The sequence below is a fragment of the Haliotis rubra genome, unplaced genomic scaffold (genome assembly GCF_003918875.1).
Source record: "Haliotis rubra isolate DU_JTF1 unplaced genomic scaffold, ASM391887v1 Scf123, whole genome shotgun sequence".
NCBI lineage: Eukaryota > Metazoa > Mollusca > Gastropoda > Lepetellida > Haliotidae > Haliotis > Haliotis rubra.
In genome coordinates this window covers 961,596-988,330 of record NW_025765148.1, presented here as the reverse complement: position 1 = coordinate 988,330, position 26,735 = coordinate 961,596, and the positions used below count along the sequence as shown (strand labels likewise).

At 39.6% G+C, this 26,735-nt stretch overlaps 1 protein-coding gene across 1 annotated transcript; it reads left to right on the top strand.

Moving 5' to 3' along the window:
• The first annotated feature begins 6,782 nt into the window (after positions 1-6,782).
• On the top strand, positions 6,783-25,643 carry LOC124266111. Its single transcript, XM_046700924.1, has 5 exons — positions 6,783-6,813; positions 10,224-10,486; positions 11,139-11,229; positions 24,705-24,902; positions 25,183-25,643. Exons 1-5 carry the CDS (start codon positions 6,783-6,785, stop codon positions 25,641-25,643), a joined length of 1,044 nt encoding a protein of 347 aa, XP_046556880.1.
• The last annotated feature ends 1,092 nt before the right edge of the window (positions 25,644-26,735 follow it).

Genomic DNA, 26,735 nt, shown 5'->3' with positions numbered 1-26,735 from the left:
ATCACTTTTATCCCGGATAACCCAAGCTGGCTGGTAGGCGCTAGAAGGTTAATAGTCTCATGACTTATTTCACCGGGTACCCATTTTCGCATGGGGCAGGAATATAGTCCTAGAAACTCTCAGGAGTCAAGCTGCCAAACACGGTCACCAATCTTGGAACTCTCCGCGCTCAACGTTGCTTAACTTCAACCAGTTGTGACCTAAGCGGTGTGCACAGGATCACACGCCACCACAATCACAGTGGGGCTAATTGGCGTCCATTCCTTGAATGTCTTGCTCCCAGCAGCTGTTCCTTTCCTGCATATGTGACGCCATTCTTCCAGCTGAGCCAACATCGTTCCAGGTATACATTGATAAAGAACCGTAGCCACCAAATGACACCTCATACATAGCAGGAGCATACGTGTTGGGATTTGTGTGTGAGGCAAACTTGGAATCGTTGCACGGCTTGACCAGAAATACCACAGTAAAGGTGGCGCCACGGACGAATTGAGGCCAGTGTATTGAGTGTAAGTAATTAATTTGATCATTAGCAAGAAGTGATTGAAGGTTTTAATACATCATATTTTATATAGGATCACGACAAATAATTTCATTAGAAATCACTGCACAACCTCATATCACAGAGAAAGTGAGTGAGTTAATATTTAACGTCATATCGGTAATATTTCAGCCATATCGGGAACATATTTGACATTGAAATGGAATATGTGTATATAATAAAAACCTGTCATCGAAAGACAGTAAGACAACTAGAATATCACAATTAGAATTAAAACTAGTGTGGAAAGTTAAAACTAATAGCACTGTTTGGAAAATATAAGATAAAAACAGGCTATAGATCGCCAACAACTGAAGGCAGATCACGATACTAGGGACTATGGGGACTTACATTACTTTTGCTACCTGCATGGACCCTAACTGGATTTTTTTTCCAGATCTTTTTATTTATTTCAATTCAGTAGATGTACATTCAGATTGGGTGTATACAAATATATACATATTTAGTGTATGAATAACAGCTTTATGTAAATTACATGGAATGAAGGCAGAGCGTTATTGTTCTTTGCAATAATTTCTTCAACATTAAAAACATCTTTGACAGTTTTCCTAAATCTTTCTATTTTTAACATATTTTATTTGATGCTTGTGATATAATATATATTGTGGCTAATAAGATTATATGTGATGTCAATAAGCCATAGGAGCTATTGCAAAAGAGAATATAAGAATCTGTAATCACAATATCAAACCTGATATACTGCTTAAAAAATGTTCAACTTGTCTCCAGAATTCATGTACAAATTTTCATTCTATAAACACATGGTGAAGAATTTCTGGTTCGGATTGACAATAAAAACAAATATTTTTATCAATAAGTCCCATTTGCAATAGTTCTTTTCTTGTGTAAATTGCTCTATTAAAAAAAAATCTGGACTGAAAGTCTAACAGTTTCACATCCTTGGTACAATTTCTATATTTTGTAAAAACAGTATTCCATGAAATAATTCTGTCCAGTTCTTTCTGCCATTTATTACACACCTTGGGGAGAGTGTTATTTTGTCATAGTATTTCCTACCCCCTTTCTTTTTAGAAAGCAAATCTTGCAAAGTTGAGTTTAATGAGAGGTTTTAAGTGTTAATTGCATGAGAGGAAAGAGTGGTTTTCCAGGTTTTTAGAATATTCAAAATAAGTTTATTGTACTCTAAAACAGTTCCTTTAATGCGATAAAAAAAGTTAATTCATTGAAAGACAAAAAAACATTTTCTGCCCATATGTCTCTTATTAAGTGCATACCTCCATCGACACCAATGTTAATATAAAGATTACTATTTCTAAACTGGTGAATCATCCACAAAGATTTAGTCAATATTTCTTCTACTTGATTAATATTAACTACATGTTGTTGTCTGTAGTAGTTACTCCATATAGCTAAAACCTCACTCCAAAATGGATTGTCAACCATTAGATGTTTATCAATGTGTGCACCAAGAAAAAATATCTTGTTGAATGGAAATAAACTTGGATTTTGAGTTGATGTTTCATTCAAATGTCTGCCTAGGCATGACAGCTTTAATGAATTTATAAAGGATCTGATGTCTGTCATTCTCAGTCCACCTTCTTCATATTTTCTACATAAAGTTGTACTCTTTATTTTATCCTTCTTAACATCCCATATGAAGTTATACATAATGTCATTCAATTGATTAATATATTCTTTTGGGGGAGATAGAAGAAGAGAAAAAATATGGACTAAAGTTGATAGTGCTAATGTTTTCAAAACTGTAATTTTCCCTTGTAGTGTTAGTTTCCTCTTTTTCCAACTTGCAAGTATTCTATTCATTGTTTCTAGTCTTTTTCTAGTATTAATTACCCATACATTTTCCAAATTAGGATTGATATATATGCCAAGAATGGTAAAGTCATCTTCCTGCCAGTCTAAACTATTTTCTGGGCACAGTATTACTTTGCTTCCAATTTTAGAGCCTATCCAAATTGCTTTAGTTTTCTCCCCATTACTGCTGTAAAATTTTTGTAAAGTTTCTTAAGCTGCTTTCAAATTTTCTTCAGAACCGTCTAAGTATAATTGAGTATCATCTGCATATTGTGCTAATTTATATTCCTCATTATCCAGTTTTATACCATTGATTTCTTTATTATCCCTGACCATGATACCAAGGGTCTCAGCTACCAGAATGAATAGATACGGAGGAACTGGGTCTCCTTGTCTACAGCCACGATCATTAGAAAAGAAAGAAAGAGAGATGACCGTTTTAGGATTACACAGGAGGAAGCATTTTGCATCAATATTTTTATCCATGTAATAATGTTGGGCCCAAAGCCAAATTTTCTGAGAACTTTGAGAATAAAATCTTTAGAAACTGTGTCAAAAGCTTTTTCGAAGTCAATCAAAATCAAAAGGCCTGGTTTATTTTTATTTCTTAGATCATTTAGAATGTCATACATTAATCTGACATTATCGCTTATGCATCTACCAGGTATAAATCCTCTCTGATCAGTATGTATTAGTTTGTTAAGTGCCTGTTTCAGTCTATTTGCTACACAGGCATTTATAATTTTAAACAATGTATTTAAAAGTGAAATTGGACGCCAGTTTTTCATGTATCTTCTGTCTATATTTTGTTTTGGAATACAGATAATTATACCTCTATTAAAAGTGAGTAATAGCTGGTCTTTCTCAAAAACTCTATGAACATATCTGTTTACCCAAAATTTAAGGTCTTAATAATAAAAATAATAATAGTGGATATTTGTAAAGCGCCAGTGTCCACCCACTCATGCATGCTCATGGCACATTAAAACCTTTTACAGAAGAAGGGAAAATGTCAATTATCGGCTTTAGTAAAAAGGAATGTCTTTAGGGCCTTCTTAAAAGAGTCCAGGGTCGGGGCGAGTTTGATTTGGATTGGTAGAGAGTTCCATAAGAGAGGCGTGACATGCTGAAAACTCCTTTTTCCAAAAGAGGTGAGTCGAGCTTGAGGCTTGAGCTGTTTATCCTGGGAACGTAGAGTTCTGGAAGGCACATACTGGGTTAGGAGAGATGAGAGATATGTAGGGGCAAGGTTGTTGAGACACTTAAAGACTGTACACATAACTTTGAAGTCAACCAGGTATTGAACAGGAAGCCAGTGCAAAGACTTTATCACAGGGGTTATATGATCATATTTAGATCTCCAAGATATAATTCTAGCGGCTGTATTCTGCACTTTCTGGAGTTTTTTCATGTGTTCTTTGGATATTCCAGTGAGAAGGCTATTGCAGTTGTCTAGGCGGGAAGACACAAGACATCTGACCAGGATATGTGCACTCTCTTTAGTGATGTATTTTCGGATGGTACCAATGGAACGAATGTGAAAGTAGCATGTCTTACACAGATGATCCACTTGTGCAGACATGGAAAGGTCCGACTGTAGCTTTACTCCAAGACTGACTGACTGACTGACTGAGTTTGGTTTTACGCAATATTCCAGCAACATCACGGCGGGGGACATCGGAAATTGGCTCCACACATTGTACCCATGTGGGGATTCGAACCCGGGTCTTCGGTGTGATGAGCCAACACTTTAACCACTAGGCTACCCCACCGCCCCTGCACTATAAGATCTTTAACTTGTCGTGATGGGAAGATACAGGCAGAAGCAATTATCACTCGCTCAACATCTACCTTGTCGATGTGCTGTTGTCTTCCGACCAATAATACCCCTGTTTTGTCATCATTTAACTTTAGTTTTCTTTCGGTCATCCATAATTTCAGAAGTAGTTTTTAATTTGTTGTAGGGTGTCAGAAATTGATTCAGTGTTAAATCTATTCATCAGTTGAACATCATCTGCATATGAAAAATGAGGAGTCACAAACTTGTCAGTTATGGTTTTGAGACAGTTTACGTATAAGAGAAACAACACAGGTCCCAACACTGAACCTTGTGGGACTCCACACGAGAGCACTGACTTATCCGAAAACTGTCCCAAGACATATACAGACTGCCGCCTGACATGGAGATAAGATGCAAACTAAGAGGGCACTGTTCCACTGATACCAACTGATGCTGTAAAATATCCAGAAGCTTGGAATGACCTCAACCGTATCATACGCTGCACTGAGATCTAAAAGAGTCAGCGTTGCCATGTCAGCAGAATCCAATAGACACCTGAGATCATTAACAACTCTCAGGAGAAAGGTCTCTGTTGAATGTTGCGGACGATAAGCAGACTGATAGTCATCAAGGATGTCATGGAGGTTGATATGCTTCATCAGCTGTCTGGTAACAGCTTTCTCCACAAGTTTTGAAAGAAAAGTCAAAATATTTCGGGACTTACGAACCTCACAGAGAAAGGATTTCAGAACAATATACATTTGAAGGATTCTCATTAAATTTCTTAATATGTTAGCCAATCTAATCTCTAATGCCCAGGAATTATTACGGCTTTCACCGTATCACAATAGTTTGCGATGAATGTTCAAATCTGCAGTATGAACTCAGTCGCCAGCGGATACTGCGGGCCTTTAAAAGCGGGAAGCGACGTCTGCATGTTTATCTTCTTATTGATTAATATACATACGCCACTGTCACTGAAGTGATACCTGACGTGTTTCAGAATAAATTCTTATACCGTTATGCATCAAAGTTATTAACAACAAGAACAATGGATATTAGCAAATAAGTTGGTCTTCTGTTGACTTGAGATGTAGTGTGAGCTGAGAGGCAGTAAGTCGCTCCTCTATCTTTCCATAAACGAATCCGAGAAAAATCCGCAATAGTCCCGAAGGCATATGGTTCAAGAATAGGCTTTCCAGATCCTTCTACTTTGTTATCAGCGCCACTGAAGAAGTCAATATGGTTGCATAACGCTGCATAATCATCACACGAGGTGCAGCAAGTTGAGACTAAGCCATGCATGGTAAATGCAAACTGTATGTAAGGAGATGTATAAAATCGATGTCCTGTCGCACAGGATGTAAACACATGGGATGCATGGAGCTACAGCAACACAAAACTAGCGTAGCTGTTATCAAACTGCAGCGCATTAAGATGGTCCCGCTGATTCTGTGTTTCATTGTAAGTTTCATTTGTCCAGTTCAGCTGTTTTGCTTTAATGAAGCATCAATCACAGAAGATGACCGTTATCTGGAAAACAACTTTTTTGGCATCATTAAGGGAAGGGTGTCTGCTGCAAGTGAGTGTGCCGTTGAATGCTATGCCCATCCTGGCTGTTTCTCATTCGGATTCGAACCTAATCTGCGCACCTGTCACTTTCACAAGAAAGACAGTTCATCAGCACCAACCGACCTGGTGACGAAACCACCGTGGAAACACAGCGATATTTCACACTGGCAGAAGGTATGTCTCCCCACAGAGGGACAGCGTGTGTGTGTGAAAATATTCTGATTATGTTGTCGTATGAGAAAGTCATTACCCAATGACAAAGTGACATGTTTAGAGGAGGGACACACTCGTCTTTACCCGGAAACAAGGTGCTACGACTATATGATTGTGATACACAAGTAAAAGCAACAAAACCCTTTCCACACCTTAAGATTATTTTGCTAAATATGATGACAAGTGTTCGTGAAAGGTGATCGTATTCTGCCTCATCGGTGGCCCCGTCATGAACACATACAATGGCTAGCCAATTATCCATATGATGCAAAAACGGAAACGTATGGTACAAGTCAAAATTAGTAACTGCCTCGGACATCCGTTTGTCACCGATGCTTATGACACTCAAAAGTGTACATTGGACAAAGCATATGGCTGAACGGTCTCATTGCTCTATTCAAAACTCTGTTCTGAAAAGCTAACAGTTTCACATACTTGGTACATTTTCTTTATTTCGTAAAAACAGTATTCCATGAAATATTTCTGTCCAGTTCTTTCTGCCATCAATGACACACCTTGTGGAGAGTGTTACAAGCAATCATTTTGTCATAATAATTCCTACCACCTTTCTTTTTAGAAAGCAAATCTTGCAGAGTTGAGTTTTATGAGAGGTTTTGAATGTCAATTAAATGAGAGGAAAGAGTGGTTTTCCAGGTTTTTGGAATATTCAAGATAAGTTTATTTTACTCTAAAACAGTTCCGACAAATTTGTTTTAATTCACTGAAAGACAAAAAAACATTTTCTCCCCAAATGTCTCCTATTAAATGAATACTACTAGACACATAAAGAAACTGTGCATACAAAAATTTAAAATCTAAATTTATCAAACCTGTGTAGACGCATAAGGATTTAATCTCAGAGATTAGTGACATGTATCCAACATGCATGCACATGCCACGTTCCTTGACGACAGTGGGTTCGTCCTTGAGAAGTGCAATACGTTGTTGCACGTGCATTCCGGGAAAGAGAAACAGAGCAAATGAATGCCACACAATACTGTCACTTTGGAAAGCTCAACCCCTGCCCTTGCGATCGTTCAAAAAATTTAACGGCTACTGAAACGCATAGCATGCCAAGGCTCACGTCTGCACAACGTCATGAGGCCATTGGGATGGTCCGTGGGGGAATGTCTCAACGACAAGTGGCTGCACATTTCCACTGCCACCGGAACACCATTTCTGCACTGGTGAGACGCTACCAGAACACAAATGACGTCATCGATCGGCCACTTTCTCGACGTCCACGTGTAACAAGGCCAAGACAGGACAGATGGATAAGGGTGACCCATCTTCGCCACAGGTGTCACACTGCAGTGATGACTGCCCGAACCATCCCACGACTTCGCCGTATCCACCCCAACACAGTTCGACAACGTTTACGTCATCACGGGATCAGACCATGACGCCTGCCATACGGCCTATCCTGACACAACGTCATCGACAAGCTCGCCGAATGTGGTACCGAAATCATGTCCACAGACCCTTGTTTTGGTAGAGAAATGTTGTTTTTACAGATGAGTCCAAGTTTAACATTTCCCATAGTGATGGACGTCAACGTGCCCATAGACACGGGGGAGAACGTTATGCACAGGCCTGTGTCTTGCAGAGGAATCGCTTTGGTGGTGGTTCCGTGATGATTTGGGGTGAAATAACAGCACGCCAAAGAATTCCTTTCATGATTGTTCAGGGCAACTTAACTGGTGCTGGCTACAGGGATCAGATTCTTCGACCTGTGGCAATTCCTTTTCTGCAACGTCATGGCCCTGGGTTAACATTCCAACAGGACAATGCCCGCCTTCATATGGCAAGGGTTGCTATGGATTTCTTGCAACACCACAACGTTGACTTACTGCCTTGGCTTGCAAATTCACCGGATCTCTCCCCGATAGAGCATGTTTGGGACGAGATGGATAGGCGTCTACGCCGTCTTCTTCATCCGCCAGATAACGTCCTTGACCTTGCAACAGAACTTGAGAGAATCTGGCGTGACATCCCACAAGCCTTCCTTGCACGTTTCATAGGCTCTATGCGTCGTCGATGCACTGCTGTTCTCAATGCCGATGGGGGACATACCCGTTATTGAGCTTGTGACATGGTCGTTTGACCCCTGTCCCGCTTGTGCAGTGTGCACACGTGACGTCATTGTGATTGACTTTTCAATTGAAATTCTCCCGAATTGTTATGGTCTTATGATCTCTCCATTAAAGTTTATATGTACCTTTGACATTGTTATCGTTCTTATCAACTGAGATAATATTGTGTCAATGCACAGTTTCTTCATGTGGCTAGTATATAAAGATTACAATTTCTACACTGGTGATTCATCCACAAAGGTTCAGTCAATATATCTTCTACTTGATTAACATTAATTACATGTTGTTGTTTGTAGTAGTAACTCCATATAGCTAAAACCTCACTCCAAAATGGATTGTCAACCATTAGATGTTTATCAATGTGTGCACCAAGAAGAAATATCTTGTTGAATGGAAATAAACTTGGATTTTGAGTTGATGTTTCATTCAAATGTCTGCCTAGGCATGACAGCTTTAATGAATTTATAAAGGATCTGATGTCTGTCATTCTCAGTCCACCTTCTTCATATTTTCTACATAAAGTTGTACTCTTTATTTTATCCTTCTTAACATCCCATATGAAGTTATACATAATGTCATTCAATTGATTAATATATTCTTTTGGGGGAGATAGAAGAAGAGAAAAAATATGGACTAAAGTTGATAGTGCTAATGTTTTCAAAACTGTAGTTTTCCCTTGTAGTGTTAGTTTCCTCTTTTTCCAACTTGCAAGTATTCTATTCATTGTTTCTAGTCTTTTCCTAGTATTAATTACCCATACATTTTCCAAATTAGGATTGATATATATGCCAAGAATGGTAAAGTCATCTTCCTGCCAGTCTAAACTATTTTCTGGGCACAGTATTACTTTGCTTCCAATTTTAGAGCCTATCCAAACTGCTTTAGTTTTCTCGCCATTAATCTTAAGTCCAGACATGCTGTACATTTTTTATAAAGTTTCTTAAGCTGCTTTCAAATTTTCTTCAGTACCGTCTAAGTATAATTGAGTGTCATCTGCATATTGTGCTAATTTATATTCCTCATTATCCAGTTTAATACCATTGACTTCTTTATTATCCCTTACCATGATACCAAGGATCTCAGCTACCAGAATGAATAGATACGGAGGAACTGGGTCTCCTTGTCTACAGCCACGATCATTAGAAAAGAAAGAGGAGAGATGACCGTTTTGGATTACACAGGAGGAAGCATTTTGCATCAATATTTTTATCCATTTAATAATGTTTGGCACAAAGCCAAATTTTCTGAGAACTTTGAGAATAAAATCTTTAGAAACTGTGGTCTTGCCAGAACCACTTCAAATATTCAACTTGGAAACCATCTAGTCTTGGATTTACACCATCTCTTCAGGCGCTGGCGACTGTAGTCGAATTTAGTCATAAGTTAAAAGCACAAAAATACTACGTTTAAAGAATCTGGTAAGTTGAGATTGACTTTAAATGTTTCGAGACTTACGTACCTCACATAGAAATGATTTCAGAAAAAAGTACATTTGAATGATTCTCATTAAATTTCTTAATATGTTAGCCAATCTAATCTCTAAGGCCCAGGAATTATTACGACTTTCACATTATCACAATAGTTTGAGATGAATATTCAAATCTGCAGTATAAACTCAGTCGCCAGCGTATATCTCTCCTCCTTACAGCGGGAAGCGACGTCTGCATGTTTATCTTCTTATTGATTAATATACATACGCCACTGTCACTGAAGTGATACCTGACGTGTTTCAGAATAGATTCTTATACCGTTGGCAAGGAAGATGTCACTTCACTTCAGCACAGAACAGACTTATACACATATACCTATACACATGTAACATGGATTAAATAAGACAACATGCATTTAAAGTTATTAACAACAAGAACAATGGATATTAGCAAATAAGTTGATCTTCTGTTGACTTGAGATGTAGTGTGAGCTAAAAGGGAATAAGTCGCACCTCTATCTTTCAATAAAAGAATCCGAGAAAAATCCGCAACAGTCCCTAAGGCATATGGTTCAAGAATAGGCTTTCCAGATCCTTCTACTTTGTTATCAGCGCCACTGAATGGTTAATGCAAACTGTATGTAAGGAGATGTATAAAATCGATGTCCTGTTGCACAGGATGTAAACACATGGGATGCATGGAGCTACAGCAACACAAAACTAGCGTAGCTGTTATCAAACTGCAGCGCATTAAGATGGTCCCGCTTATTCTGTGTTTCATTGTAAGTTTCATTTGTCCAGTTCAGCTGTTTTGCTTCAGTGAAGCATCAATCACAGAAGATGACCGTTATCTGGAAAACAACTTATTTGGCATCATTAAGGGAAGGGTGTCTGCTGCAAGTGAGTGTGCCGTTGAATGCTATGCCCATCACGGTTGTTCCTCATTTGGATTCGAACCTAATCTGCGCACCTGTCACCTTCACAAGAAAGACAGTTCATCAGCACCAACCGACCTGGTGACGAAACCACCGTGGAAACACAGCGATATTTCACACTGGCCGAAGGTATGTCTCCCCATGTATGAATGTGCTTTGTATTGCCAATACGTTTATGAACGTGGATCCAGAGGGACAGCGTGTGTGTGTGAAAATATTCTGATTATGTTGTCGTATGAGCATGTTTAGGGGAGGGACACACTCGTCTTTACCCGGAAACAAAGTGCTACGACTATATGCTTGTGATACACAAGTAAAAGCTACAAAACCCTTTCCTAACCATAAGATTATTTTGCTAAATATGATGACAAGTGTTCGTGAAAGGTGATCGTATTCTGCCTCATCGGTGGCCCCGTCATGAACACATACAATGGCTAGCCAATTGCCCATATGATGCAAAAACGGAAACGTATGGTACAAGTCAAAATTAGTAACTGCCTCGGACATCCATTTGTCACCGATACTTATGATACTCAAAAGTGTACATTGGACCAAGCATATGGCTGAACTGTCTCATGCTTATGGAAAAGGTTTGGTGGTTTTATAATAAGTTGTTAATCAACCACTGCCTATCAATGCCTGATGTTCCTGGCTAACGATGGATATTTGTGCCTGATGATTTTCCATTCATTTTTATATATGATCATTTTTTTTTCTCGAGTAACTTCTAATTAACACTGGGAATGTATATAATTGCTGAAAATATTTTGCTTATTTTAAGGAACTCGTTGGCCCCTGCACAGATCACACGTGTCCGTCAGGGAGGCGATGTAGTGTGCATCGTGTGACTAAAGCCCCGCTGTGTTTAGAAGGTAGGACTTTGTTCTGTATTTTCATATGGACTCTATTATATTCTGAGAAAGTGTATTTTTTTACTATTGAATTGGTATGTTTTATACCTAAACTATGATACTCAAAATACTATTTTACTTCCTTTGATGGGATACATTTAATTAAAGTCAGTTTGTTCTCATCTCAATAGTGCCGATGCGATGAAAAGTTCTGACTTACTCACTCGTATAAACGTTACACCATAGCTGTCGATAGACCTAAGAGAAACAGGAAAATTGTAACATCGGCGTCAAGTGAGACGTCAGTTTACAATCACAATGAGAATCCGTATCCCCAATTGGAATTTATCCTCGTGGACTATACCGATTCTAAAAGTCTTCTTTATGAATCGTGTAATGTAGTCTCCTGGCCCTAATAATGTCGACTATTGCAATGGGGTAGCCCAGAGGCTAAATAGCTGTCTCGTCGCGCCGAAGACCGAGGTGCGATTCCCAACATAGGTAAAATGCGTGAAGCCTTTTCGTGGTGTTATCCATAGTGATATTGCTGGAATATTGCTCAAAAAGGCGTAATACCTTACTCACTCACTCACTCTCTCACTCGACCGTATGTGACTCTCCCAGCTGGGCAGCAAGTGCTGTAGAACAGTGCTGATCGCTGTGTTTGTGCACCACCCTTTGGGGCACATTTGACGGCTATACTTAATGAAGGGTATTGATGATCAGTGCAACGATTTAAAGTGTAAATGTACTTACATTGTTTTATTATATTTGGTTTACGTATTCGTCTGCTGAAAACTGATAAAACAGGACACATATTTGTAAGTTTTTTTTCTTTCTCAGTATACATTGTCGATGAGTAGTTAACAAGCTACAAGCAGATGGAGATGGGCCTCCTAAGTGTATCTCTTGCGATGAGGTGTTCACCATCAAGTATATGCCCTTTGACTGTGTGCTTTTCAAATGCAAGGGATTCACATTATCAAAACATCTTTTAAATATCTACTCAGGAGAAATTGGTCTGTATAATGAATTGTATTATGTATGTGTATGGCAAATTGTCAAAAATAATACTGTCAGAATACTGAAGAAATATTTTAAGAAACTCTTTTAAAATTTGTACTTGAAATGGATTGGTGTCGCTATGCGGTTGAGGTAATTCCGATACGACCTAACTAACTTACAACTCACTCACTCACTCGTTATCAAAGACGTTAAGCATTGCTTGGCTCTGTCATATGGTCATTCTAATTCTGTCATGCCATACAGTTGAAGAATCGAGTGCTTCTTAATTGAATAAAAGAGTATGTTTTGTATCAAACTCTGACAGAAAGGAAACAGAAATCATCGGATACGTTGCGATCTCTAATGTCTTCCTATACGTTCGCCAATCATGGTGCACGCAATCACAATGGGATCAATAGCATTTCCTGTTGACAGCCTGTCTTTGAAATGTTCCTGAGTTCATTTTCCTAGGGGAACCGGCAAGGAACTGGAAATATGACTTCCGTATTTTTGTGTACACAGTAAGCACATTATTTAAACAATGCAGCTGTGTAGAGTTTGTTGCTGCATAATACACACCTACAATGCAGTTGTGTAAAGACTGTTGCTGCATAATACACATCTACAATGAATCTGTTTAGGAGGATGACTGGTCTTGAGACAGAGTCATATATTGATTCATAAAATGATTTTAAATAGTTTTATTTTTTAACACATTATGTTGTTTATTACATATTCTAAGTAAAGTCCCGATTCTAGTACTTTTGTTAGACTGAATCGAATCCAGGATTCGAACCTACACTCTTTGTCTCAGGCAGCTAATCACCAGCACACAAAGTTAGCCATCTAACCTACTCAGCCACTACGGCTTTCGGACAACTGGTTTTCTCGTACCTCTCACAAGTGTAAATTCAACGACGTATGCGACACATGAGCATGAATATAGTTCCACCTGAATGAACCAAGGACGTGGCTGCATCAGTCGCTAAAGATAATCCTCCATATGGTCCATCAGCTGGAACTTGTGAGTGAGAAACTTGAGTAAGTATAGTTGAAGCCACTTTTAGCAATAATCCAGCCAAGTAATGGTGGGGAGTACCTGAAATTGGCTCTACAAATTGTGAAGAATTGAACACAGGACCTCTTTTCACCAAGCGCTAAGGTGATCGTAAGTCACAAAGGTAACCTTAGTGCAATGTTAAAGAAGGGGAGTTACGGTTAACCTTAGTTACGGTTGCTTCGTGAAAGAAGCCCATGTTCTCTGGCATGTCGAACAGAAGGCTGCAGAATGACGCCTGTTCTGTTCTGCTGCTAAACCCTGGCATTTTCCATGGGCCGTTACAAACTGTGATGTTTTATTTCCAACAGCGCGCTCTTTCTTATCTGTATATTCATCTTCTACTTCATACAAAATCAACAACAAAAAGTCTCAACAATGAACGAGAAAGGCAATTGTTTGATAACTGAAGGCAAATACCTGACTCCGGAAGCAGACAGACATCATGTCGACAAATACCTGACTGCTGCAGCAGAAAGACATCATGTCGACACATACCTGACTGCTGCAGCAGACAGACATCATGTCGACAAATACCTGACTACTGCAGCAGACAGACATCATGTCGACACATACCTGACTACTGCAGCAGACAGACATCATGTCGACAAATACCTGACTACTGCAGCAGACAGACATCATGTCGACAAATACCTGACTACTGCAGCAGACAGACATCATGTCGACAAATACCTGTCTACTGCAGTAGACAGACATCATGTCCACAAATACCTGACTACTGCAGCAGACAGACATCATGTCGACAAATACCTGACTACTGCAGCAGACTGACATCATGTCCACAAATACCTGACTACTGCAGCAGACAGACATCATGTCGACAAATACCTGACTACTGAAGCAGACAGACATCATGTCGACAAATACCTGACTGCTGCAGCAGACTGACATCATGTCCACAAATACCTGACTACTGCAGCAGACAGACATCATGTCGACAAATACCTGTCTACTGCAGTAGACAGACATCATGTCCACAAATACCCGACTACTGCAGCAGACAGACATTATGTCGACAAATACCTTACTACTGCAGCAGACAGACATCATGTCGACAAATACCTGACTACTGCAGCAGACAGACATCATGTCCACAAATACCTGACTACTGCAGCAGACAGACATCATGTCGACAAATACCTGACTACTGAAGCAGACAGACATCATGTCGACAAATACCTGACTGCTGCAGCAGACTGACATCATGTCGACAAATACCTGACTACTGCAGCAGACAGACATCATGTCGACAAATACCTGACTACTGCAGCAGACAGACATCGTGTTGACGATCAATATGCATCAGAATAATTTCTATTCAGCTGTTTGTTTTCTGTATATTTAGTGAAATTGTATGAGTTGTCGACAATTATTGTTATCCCCCCGGCTTGTAATGCGGGGGGATATAGTCGACGCCTCGTCCGTCCGTCTGTCCGTCCGTCCGTAATCATTTTGTTTCCGGAGCATAACTCAAAAACTGTGCAATATCTTTCAACAAAACGTGGTAGATATATTAAACAGAACCTAAAGTGGTGCCTTTTGCTATTTGCAGGTATTTGTCATTTTAATTTGAATTGGTTTACATGGAAACGTTTTGGACTTAGGCTCAGGAGGGGTGGGTTTCGTTTCGAAAACTGTTCAATATCTTTCATCAAAACTTTGTAGATATACTGAACCGCAACAGAAACGTCATCCTACCAAACATTTTGCCAGATATGTTTCTTCTGAATTTTTCACTATTTTTATTTTGGTAGACCTGGTTCGTAGCCAATGTTCAAGAAAATTTGGGTTCAGATGCTGTATTTGATACAAAAAACGTCGTCAAAACGCAGTTACTAAAGTAATGATGGGACGAGGTTTTTGTGCGTATTTCATGAAAATGACAATGCACGTGCATCCCGAGGTGTCATCCCTATAAGAAGAGCCACCGAACATGCACCGAATCATTCACTGTTCGACAGTAGCGACATGCCACGATTATCAAGGGAACAGAGGGACCATGCTTTAGGAAGACTGAATGCTGGGCAGACTGCAAGACATGTTGCAAATCATTTGTCTGTTCATGTTCGAACAATATACCGCCTGCAGCAACGAGTCCAAGCCACGGGAAGCACAGCCGTCCGTCCTCGCAGTGGAAGACCGCCTGTGACAACGTTAAGGCAAAATCGGCAGATTGTCCGTCATCACCTGCAAAATCGTTTCGCTAGGGCTACGGAAACTGCACAGACAACCATTGGCAATCACCAGACACCAATCAGCGCCGACACAGTGTGAAGGCGTTTTAGGCAGAGAAACGTCAGATGTCGCAGGCCTTACCTGGGTCCGATCCTCACTGTTCGACATCGACATCGACACTGTGGGCCACACATCATCGGAATTGGCGTCACCGGGTGTGGCGAACTGTAGTCTTCTCCGACAAAAGCCGTGCATAATGCTGTGGAGTGCTATTGCTCTCAATCACAAACTATTATGGTGTTCCATAATATTGGTCCTGGTAAAGGAAATGGTGTAACATCTGCCGGCTACATTGATCAAGCGCTGAGACCCTTCGTCGTGCCACATTTTGGTCGTCATGGAAACAACGTCTTCCAGCATGACAACGCGCGTGCCCATACTGCCGGAGCAACTACAGACTTTCTCCGTCAACACGGCATACAAACTCTTCAATGGCCTGCCCTCAGTCCAGACTTAAACCCGATAGAACACTTGTGTGACGAGATTCAGAGGAGCCTCAAAGATGTGCGATCAAGGCCGACAACTGCAGCTGAACTCTCCCAGGCGTATCACCGAATATGGGCACAAGTTCCTACGGCCTTCATCAACCGTCTCAACCACTACATGTACAGACGATGCAACGCTGTTGTCAACGCTGAAGGAGGCCATACGCGTTATTGACTTTCGGATCGCACTGCCGCGCCACCTGTCATCATTTTGACTTGTCATTGTCTGAAATTCGTTTGTAAGTATTGATTATCAAACATGTCAATTTTGAAATCTTTCCGACAATTATTATGTTATTTACATGTGTTTGAATTAAACTGATTACCAATTTCAAAAAAGGGAGTGACAGTTTTTTTGCGGTTCAGTATATATCAAACAGGACCTAATATGGTGCCTTTTGCTATTTACAGATATTTGACATTTCTATTTTTCCCGGTTTCCATGGAAACGATTCGGACTTAGCCTCAAAAGGGAGGGATGGGCTTCGTTTCCGGAGCACAACTCGAAAACTTCTTAATATCTTTCAGCAAAACTTGGCAGATATGTGAGGCAGATTCCAAAGTGTTGATTTTGCTATTTACAGAATTTTGGCATTTTTTAGTCTCAAAAGACATCAAGCTGGACTTTAAGTAACTGTTAGAAGATTTGTTCTTTCAAACATGTTGGGGCCGGGGGAATATGTCATCTTCTTCTGGCACCCGTAAAGAACCACATCCTCGTGGTGGGTGATGGGTAACGCTATGCGCTCTTCAACCCCCCCGTTGTGGACCCGGGGGTATACTTGGTCCACCAACCCGTTTGTCGTGGGTTGCGCCCCTGTGTCGGTGGAGGAAGGGATTCTGGTGGTTGAGGGCAATAGGAGCCTGGAACCGTGTTCCTGTTGCCAAACACACCACTTCGGCCCTTACTTCACCGAGACGGGTGGTAGAATGGGCCCGGTTCTACCAATCGGCTGGTCATGCCAGGCCCTGTGCATAGTGGGTATTATTGCACAAATTTGATATGTTTTTTGGTCTTGGCTTTTCGAAATTTCAATTATTCATGATATTATATTGCCTAGAGTCCTATGCCAGAAGGCGGTGGCTCATGGGCCAATCTGGTGATGTTGACCGCTGAATTCTGTATGTTTATAAGTTATTGTTATGGGCAGAACCAGCCTGACAGTGAACTTATTAAACAGATATAGCTATTCAAGTCATATTTGCTGGAGTATAGCACCCCTGTATCCCTGGTGTTTGCATGCTGGAGACCCGATGCAGTTAGACACCGTCCTCGTTGACACTCCATGGTGGATGGGGAGCAGGGTTGTCGAATCTCTTTGATATAATCATGGCTCACAATCATTCTGGTTCTAACCAAAATGAAAAAAGAGACGTTTGGAAGCTGAGATATTGTCGTCTGATGATGATGTTTCTCTTCCACAAAATTCTAATTCTTGGGCATGATTTATTGTTGTTGAATCTAAGAATGGTCTTCCGTTAAAGATCAACCCATTTGCAATTTCCAAAGCAATCGAAGGTATTTGTGGTGAGGTGATAAATGTTTCACGTCTCCAAGGCGGCTCCCTCTTAAGTGTGCACGGAGGCAGCAAGCTATCAACCTTTTGAAATGTTCCACATTTGCAAACACTGAAGTTTCGGTTTCTGTGCACAGAACTTTAAATACTAGTCGAGGGATCATCCGCGACAGAGCCCATTGTCTAGCAGAAATGACTGAGGAAGAAATCTTAAAAGAACTTTCTGGACAATATGTTACCTCAGTGAAACGCTTCGATTCATGAGAAGAGATGGAGACGTATCTATTCCAAAAAATACATATTTGTTCACATTTTCACTGACTGCTATCCCGAAATCCATTAAAGCTGGCTATTTCAACATCAGAAAGGATGTATATGTACCCAATCCGCTCCAGTGTTACAATTGTCAGAAATTTGGACATGGTTCGAAATTCTGCAATCGACCTTCTGCGTGCCCTCGGTGTGGAGGTAATCATGAAGGCACTGGTTGTAGAGCAGAAATGAAGTGCGTGAATTTTAATAGGCGAACATGACGATACTTCTAAATCTTGTCCTTTGTGCATACTTGAAAAGGACGTTTTGACAGTGAAATGTCAAAACAACATTTCCTTTCAAGAAGCTAAAAAAGTTGTCGTGAGCCGTTCACCTCCCTCAACGCAAACTTATGCTGCAGCTGTCTCTCACTCTCACACATCTTCCACTAAATCTGCAGAATGTCAAACTGACTTGACATGGGCAAAATCGGAACACCCTCAGCCTGTTTCTAAATCATCGAACAGTCAGGCGACTTCTACAGACAGTCAACAACGTGACATCCCTCCAACATCTCAGTCTATTCCAGCTCCTGAAACATCAGCTATAGAAAAATCATCAACTGAACTGTCCAAAAAACAAAAGAAGAAACAAAATAGGAAAATCACAACTAAGATTGCCACTCCTACTGAAACATCAGTAGACCTACATAACTTTTTCGACCCTCTCGAGATGGATGTTACCCCATCCTCAGAACGTGTTAGTAGTAATAACTACTCGTCACGTTCACGTGAGCGATCACCTATAGACCCACCATGAGTCATTCCAATCTTCTTCAATGGAAGTGCAGAGGACTTAAGCATAATTTACATGAACTGCAGCTATAACAAAGGATATAAATCCATCAGCAATTTGTTTACAAGAAACGTACCTTAAACATACCGATAAACTTGATTTAAGACAGTATAATTCATTTCATTCCTTTTCTCCTCCGGGTGATAAAGCTACTGGTGGAGCTTCTGTTTTGGTGCGACAGGGCGTCATCCATAGTCCTGTTCCCCTTAACACAAACCTGCAAGCGGTAGCAGTTCGTCTTACCTTGCAAATTACCTTTACACTTTGTTCTTTGTACCTTCCTCCTTCTTCAAATCTTCAAATTATTCGACCAGCTCCCTAAGCCCTTTATCATCATGGGCGATCTAAATGGGCACAATCCTTTATGGGGAAGTTCAACCATGAATCAAAAAAGAAAAGTGATCGAGGATTTTATATCTGATAATGAACTGTGCATATTTAATGATGACTCAGAAACCCACCTGCACCCTGCTACAGGTACATATTCATGTTTAGAACTGTCTCTTACGGATTCAAATTTGTTGAATGAATTCACATGGTCTTATGTGGAAGTGACCATTTTCCGACTATGTTGAAACCTGTGTCCCGATCTGACATCCTTCCATCGTCAAGGTGGAATTTTAAAAAAGCTGACTGGCATTTGTATGACTCGCTTTGCGCTAACAAATTGAAACCTTGCACTTTTCATGGGGACTCCTGATACCGTAACATGTTTCTCTGATGAACTAAAGATAATTGCTGATCAATGTATTCCGAAGTCCTCTGCTGTTCCTCACATACGAAAACCATGGTTTGATGACAACTGCAAACAAGCGAAGAAGGCACGAAAAAAGGCTGAGCAGTATTTCCGTCGCCATCCTATGGTCAATAATCTCAATAAATTTAAGATCTGAAATGCAAAAGCTAAGCGTACTTTTAAACAAAGTAAACGCCAAGGTATGGAATATGGTTAAAAAAATCAAAGGTAAAGGCTCTAAACCTGGCATCCACCACCTTAAAAATGGAAATGAAATATTAACAGATACTTTAGATATTGCAAACAAACTAGGTGAAACTTTGGCTAAGCACTCTTCCTCCTCTAACTACATAACTAAATTTCAAAAATATCAACAGCAACAAGAAAAGAAACCTATTAATTTCAACTCGGATAATGGGGAAGACTATAATGAATTAGTTTCTATTCATGAGCTTCATAAAGCTCTTCTAATTATCGACCAATTTCACTCACTAGCTGTGTTTGCAAAACCATGGAACGCATGATCAATAATCGATTAGTGTGGTACTTGGAAACCAATAACCTAATAACTGATATACAATGTGGTTTCCGTAAAAATAGAAGTACAATTGATCATTTAGTGCGTTTAGAATCTTTTGTTAAAAACGCTCTAATTAATAAACACCACGCTGGGTTTATCTTTTTTGATCTTGAAAAGGCATATGACACTACGTGGAAATACGGCATTTTAAGAGATTTACATGGCTTCGGATTGCGAGGCCGTTTGCCTCAATTTACAGCTAACTTTTTAAATGACAGACAATTTCAAGTCCGCGTGGGATCTACCCTGTCTGATCACTAAAATCAGGATCAGGGTGTCCCACAAGGCAGTATTTTGTCTGTCACATTGTTTAGTATCAAGATCAACAGTTTATCCAAGGTTTTAAATGATTCAATCGATGGATCACTTTTTGTGGATGATTTTAATATTTCTTGTTGTGGTAAAAATATGCATACTATTGAACAACTGCAGTTGTGCTTAAACAAAATAAATAAATGGTGTCTGGAAAACGGCTTTAAATTTTCTAAATCCAAAACTAATTGTATACATTTTTGCCGTAAATACAAACTGCATAAAGACCCTGAACTATCTCTAAATGGCACACCAATCAAAGTTGTTATGGAGGCCAAGTTCCTGGGTATTATTTTTGACTCGCACTTAACGTTTCTGCCACATATTAAATCCCTTAAAACTAAATGCCTGAAGGCACTTGACTTGTTGAAAGTTGTTTCCAACTCAAAGTGGGGAGGGGATCAAGCTACCCTCCTCCACCTATATCGATCTTTGGTCCGCTCGAAACTTCGTTATGGCTCCATCGTGTATTGTGGAGCCTGCAAAAGCAATCTAAAACTACTTGATTCTGTCCACCACCAAGGTCTAAGACTTCTCCTGTTGACAGTCTCTACGTCGAAGCAGACGAGCCTTCTCTTGCCCAACGACGTACAAAATTATCTTTACAATATCTTACAAAACTATATTCTAACGAATCGAATCCTGCATTTCACTGTATCTTTAATCCTCTTTATGAGGATTTGTACCACCAGAAATCTTCTCTTGTTCCGCCACTGGGGCTCAGAATGAAGCCATTCATTACTGCTGCCGGCATTGAGCTGGAGAATAAAGCTCCTTCTCGTCTTCTTTCTTCTCCTCCTTGGCAATTGGTTAGGCCACAAGTTGACCTAACTCTGACAAAGTTTTAAAAATCAGCAACTAATGAATTACAATATAAACAGGAGTATAATCAATTAAAAAGTAAATATAATACATATAAATCCTTATTTACAGATGGGCCCAAGGACGGTGGCGCACTGGCATGTGCCACTGTCATTGGATCCAGAACAATATCTTCTAGAATACCGGATAACAGCTCTATATTTACAGCGGAAGAAAACGCCATATTAACATCTCTTAAATATATTCAAAGACATCCTAAACATAAACAATATATAATCTTTTCTGACTCTCTTTCTTGCCTTCAGGCTATTAAAAATCTATCTTGCAAACATCCACTTTTAATTGAAATAATCGAATTATATAATGATCTTTCTACTAGCAAATGCGACATTGTCTTTTGTTGGTTACGCAGCCATGTTGGCATTTCTGGGAACGCAATGGCTGATCTTGCTCCTAAGGCAGCACTCAACAAATCTGTGACACCACTTTTTATCCCATACTCTTATTACAAAGCTGCTATTAGATCTTATATCCGTGATCTGATGCAAAAGAAGTAGGACACCCAAGTAGGTATCAATAAATTACATGCAATAACACCAACTATCGGTTACACCTACTTGGGTTGTCAGTCCAGATTTGAAGAGGTCATCATACGACGATGTCGTATTGGCCACACAAGATATACTCATGAGTACCTATCGAAGGGCGAGGATCCTCCGTTTTGTATCCCTTGTGATGAAAGAATCACGGTCAAGCATGTCTTGCTTGACTTTGTTGAATATTCTATCACAAGGGATATCTATTTCACATCACGAACTATGAAGGATCGTTTTACTAATGTCAGCTCTCATTTAATTATTGCATTTTTAAAAGAATTAGATTTGTTAAACGATTTGTAAATAGATAAATATTTTACCATTGGAAGTTTGAATTAGTAACTCAGATTGTTAGTGGCTGTATCCTCAAGGGGGGTTAAAGTACTGTAAAATTATTGTCCTGAGAGGGTACGTAAGTCCCAAACATTTGAAGTAAAATTCTAATCTACCACTTTTTTAATCGTAGTATTCTTGTCATTTCAATTTGTGGCTTAATTTTCTTACAATCGCCAGCAGCTGAAGGGATGGTGTGAATCCAACTAGGGCACATGCAGGTAGCTAAGGTACTGCAAGTCCCCATGGTCCCTAGTGTGGTGATCTACCTTCAGTTGTTGGCGATCTCTAGCCATTATTTAATATTGTATTGTCCAAATAGTGCTATTAGTTTTAACTTTCTAAGCTAGTTTTAATTCAAATTGTGATATTCTAGGTATTTTACTGTCCTTCGTCGGCAGGTTTTTATAATATCTATATATATATATTCTACTTCAATGTCAAATGTTCTCGTCACGATATGGCTGAAATATTGCCGATGTGACGTTAAATAATAACTCACTCATTCATCTTCTTGTTTTCATCTTGTCATCGATATACTATTATCCCTTGGTAACTAAGGACACCTGCTTTATGTCAATCAATATCCTTTTGCTGAAACGGAGAAATTGAATTGATCAAATATTTATTACTCGTGCTGTCAGAAGCAGATCGATTTATCAGGAAAACGTTGCTCTATTATACATGTGTACACAATAACCACGAAATGCACGTTCAGAATGACTAAAGAATTCATGGCACAGAAAAACAGGTTGCGCGATCATTTCCAGACACTTTCCCTTTCGTGTCAGTAATGGGCGTAGACGTATAAGTGCATAATCAAATTGATCAAATAGTTATTACTCGTACTGTCAGAAGCAGATTGGTTCATTAGGAAAACGTTCCTCTATACATGTGTACACAATAACCACCACGACTATCATTGATGTTGTTCCACGGCACTGTAGTACACCTGGATGTGCTACAAACGCTTCCAAACATCAACTTCATCACTTAAGCTGTTGGTGGCCTATGCTATTAAAATGTGATCTGTGTGTATTTTAAGGACTACTTCACAAATATGAAGCCCCAAATTTAATTTGAACACGCCTTGTCTTCTGTTTGGCAGTCTAAGGGCTACTCTGCTGCTGACTAACTGAGTATGTTTTACGTCACTGTTAGCAATATTCCAGCAACATCAGAAATGGGTACCCATGTTGGGAATCAAACTCTTTTCTTGGGCGTCTTGGGCATAATGAGAGAACACTTTAACCACTTGGCTACCCCACTGCCCTCCTCTGCTGCTAATCCATGGCGTTTTCACAAGGACCTTTCCACGAGCGTACTGTTTACACAGACAGAGAGACAGTTTAATCAGTAAAAAAGGCCCTAAGTACACCATTGTTTGGCTGCATTAATTGCGCATGTCAGTTAAACTGAGTTTCCCTACGCTTTTGGACTTGATATAAATATAGACATGTGTTACATACAACATCAAAGTGTTCACATGAAATAATATTTAGGGTGCTCTTTATACTGTCGTGTTCAACCTGAAGGCAAACAATTGCAACCTGTTGATAGTATACTACTTCATACTTCTCTTCAATTATATCTCATACAAGAATCGGTTATATAGTCTGTGGTTGTTGGCATTGATGAAAGGAGGCGCATTAGGTACATACTGTCAGTTGTCACCCAACAACAATGTAATTCAACTTGGCTTCTCCAGCAGAATATCACTATTCATCACAATACTGATGTCTGTTGTGATTTGATTCACATATAATGTCTTAATCGTAAAATACACGCGGCTTTTAAAAGAGATTTTTAAGAGCATACGCTCTGTCGCTATTGCTCCACTACTAAATGATTTCTATACTGATGTACAAAAGAAAGCACACATCTGGTGTTTTGAGACTATTAAAACAACGTTAATGTTTTGCTAGTAATGTTCCAATTGGGTACTTTATCTATGGTGTTATTGCAACACGTACACAATGCTTGTGACTTGTGAGTCGCAATCAAAGCAATTTTCTAAATATTACGCTGTTTTCATGAAAACATTTTACTAAAGCATCAGGTGCGTACTTTCTTTTGAACGTCAGTTTACTATTCCAATCAATTAATCTCGTAATTGTCAGTCCCTAGTATGGTGATCTACCTTCAGTTGCAGGCGATACACATCACGTGGTTACATTGTATTGTCCTATTTTGAAATCCAACTTTAGAGAATAATGCTATTTTAAATTGTTGATACTGTGATATTCTAGTTAGTTTTACTGTCCTTCGTCAAACGGTTTTTAAAATATGTGTATTTATCATGAATTAATAACTATTTGTAGTCACCATATGCCTGAAATATACAGCCACTGTGACTATAAACTTTAAATCACTTACTCGAAATTGTCAATGCACAAAACACATGCATGAACTCATATCTTCCCACCACCTGCTACTACGAGATCCCTGCAGAATTTTATGGGGTTATTTAATCCACAGATGATGTCAATAAGCCAGATGTTTGTTCTGAAGAACCTGTAAATCTGAAGAACTGCAATCTGTAGTTATAGCTACATATGATGTCCACACCAGATTGTTTGCAGGCCACTGTGGTTCGATTGAATTTTTGCTTATCGTATTGTGACATTGTTCGTGCTGAAAAAGAACGGGACAGTCTATGACTGTGCAATTTCAACTATTCTCCTCCACAGGGGAAATATATCAACCAGATGTCTGTTCTGACGAACCCATTCCCAACGCAGTCTGCAGTTCTGAATCCAAGCTGGCAGGGGGTGTGAAGTCATGTATCTGTCACACAAACTACAGAGATGTAACGCTGGACGTCGTCAGTGTCAACAACACCTGCATGGCTGATGGCAGCTGGACTCCGCACGTGATAAATTGCACAGGTTAACATTTTTTTTAAAGAAATTATGGTGCTTTTGTGTCTGTCAGCAACTGTTTGTTTCACAGAAAGGGTGTACTTATTAAGAACTGATACCACTTGGCGCGGATAATGGCTTGGTGTGTCTTGCGTCTCTTCATTGTTAAACCAGTAAACCTGAGAGTGAAACCCGGGTCGCATCCGAAAGCCTTCCATATTGTGTATTCCCATTTGCTCTGCTCCAAGAGAGAAGGGTTAATGTTACTGTCACTAACAGTTACCAACTCAAATCGTTTCATCCCCAGGTCCCTACGTCGGACTGACCACACCTAGTATCGGCACATACACCTTCCAACAGATATCAACCAGCAACTTTCAAACTATCACAGGCGGCACCTCCACCCTGGTATTTCTGGTCAAGACGTGCCACGATGCCAACTTTGCCCTACACACAAATCCCAACACGTATGCTACTGCTATGTATGAGGTGTCATTTGGTGGTCACGGTAACTCCAGGGTCTTTATCAATGGGTGCCTTCTGTTCAATAACAAGGCTTCCCTCTTTGAATCATCTATTGTATCCTGCAACGACTACAGACCATTTTGGCTCAGCTGGAAGAATGGCGTCATCTCTGCAGGAAAGGGAGTGGTTGCTGGGAGCGATCAATTCATGGAATGGACCCCAGCTAGTCCCATTGTAATAAATCACGTTAGTGTCAGCACCTATGTTAATAATCCAGGCACATGGCTCTTCCTAGAGCAGTAGAACCGTCGTCCTGGAAGAGCCTCACAGTTAAGTGAGTGGGGTAATATTTAACTTCATATAGGCAATATTTCCGCCATATGAACAATTTATAATCTAAAACACATCTGCAGCAAGACAAAACAAATATGTCGACAAGGGACAGTAAAATTGGTATCATAAAACGATATCACTGTGGGGACCACTACAATATAAATGCTAGGGACCATGTGGATGTACAGTACCTTTGCTACCTGCATGAACCCACCTGATTTACACCATCCCTTCAGCCGTTGGCGATTGTACTCCAATTTAGCACGGAGGATGAAAAATACTTTGAATGAAATGGGACTCACATACCCTCTAAGGGGGACTATCGTTTCATGCAACTAGAGCCCCCTTTGCAAGTATTGCCACTAACAGTCGAAGTTAGGAATTCACTTTTACAAATACAAATTCACTGACTGATTACGAATTATGAATAATATCAATTTCCTTTTGAAAACAATTAAAAAATAAATGAGAACTAATATTAATAAAAGGATCCTCCATACATTTGACATATTGATTCCTTATGATGGAAAAATCAATGCAGTCAAGTGATTTTTTTAATCACAAGGGATACAAAATGAACGATCCTCAACTTTTAATGATATATATCTAGCATGGAAAATGCGTCATCGTCGCATAATGACCTCTTTAAAAATTCACTTTTAACTCAAGTAGGTGTAACCATTAGTTGGTTTTATTTGATGTAATTTATTTTTACTTACTTGAGTTTCGCGCTTCTGTTGCATTAGATCACGGATGTAAGATCTAATGCTGGTTTGTAATCGGAGTATGGAATAAGTAATGGTGTCGCGGGTTTTAGCAGCAGAAGCGACCTTATGTTACCCGAAATTTCAACATGGCCAGAAGCAAGATCAATATATACTTCAATTATTTCAATTACAAGTGGATATTCACAAAACGTTTTGTTAGCTTGAATTCACGCACTGCAAATAAAAATAGATTTACAAGAATTCTAGATTCTTGTACATTTCATTTTTGTAGATATGAGATTTACGCAAATTCACAATTTTATAAATATTCACAAATGGAGATATTGGTGTGTAA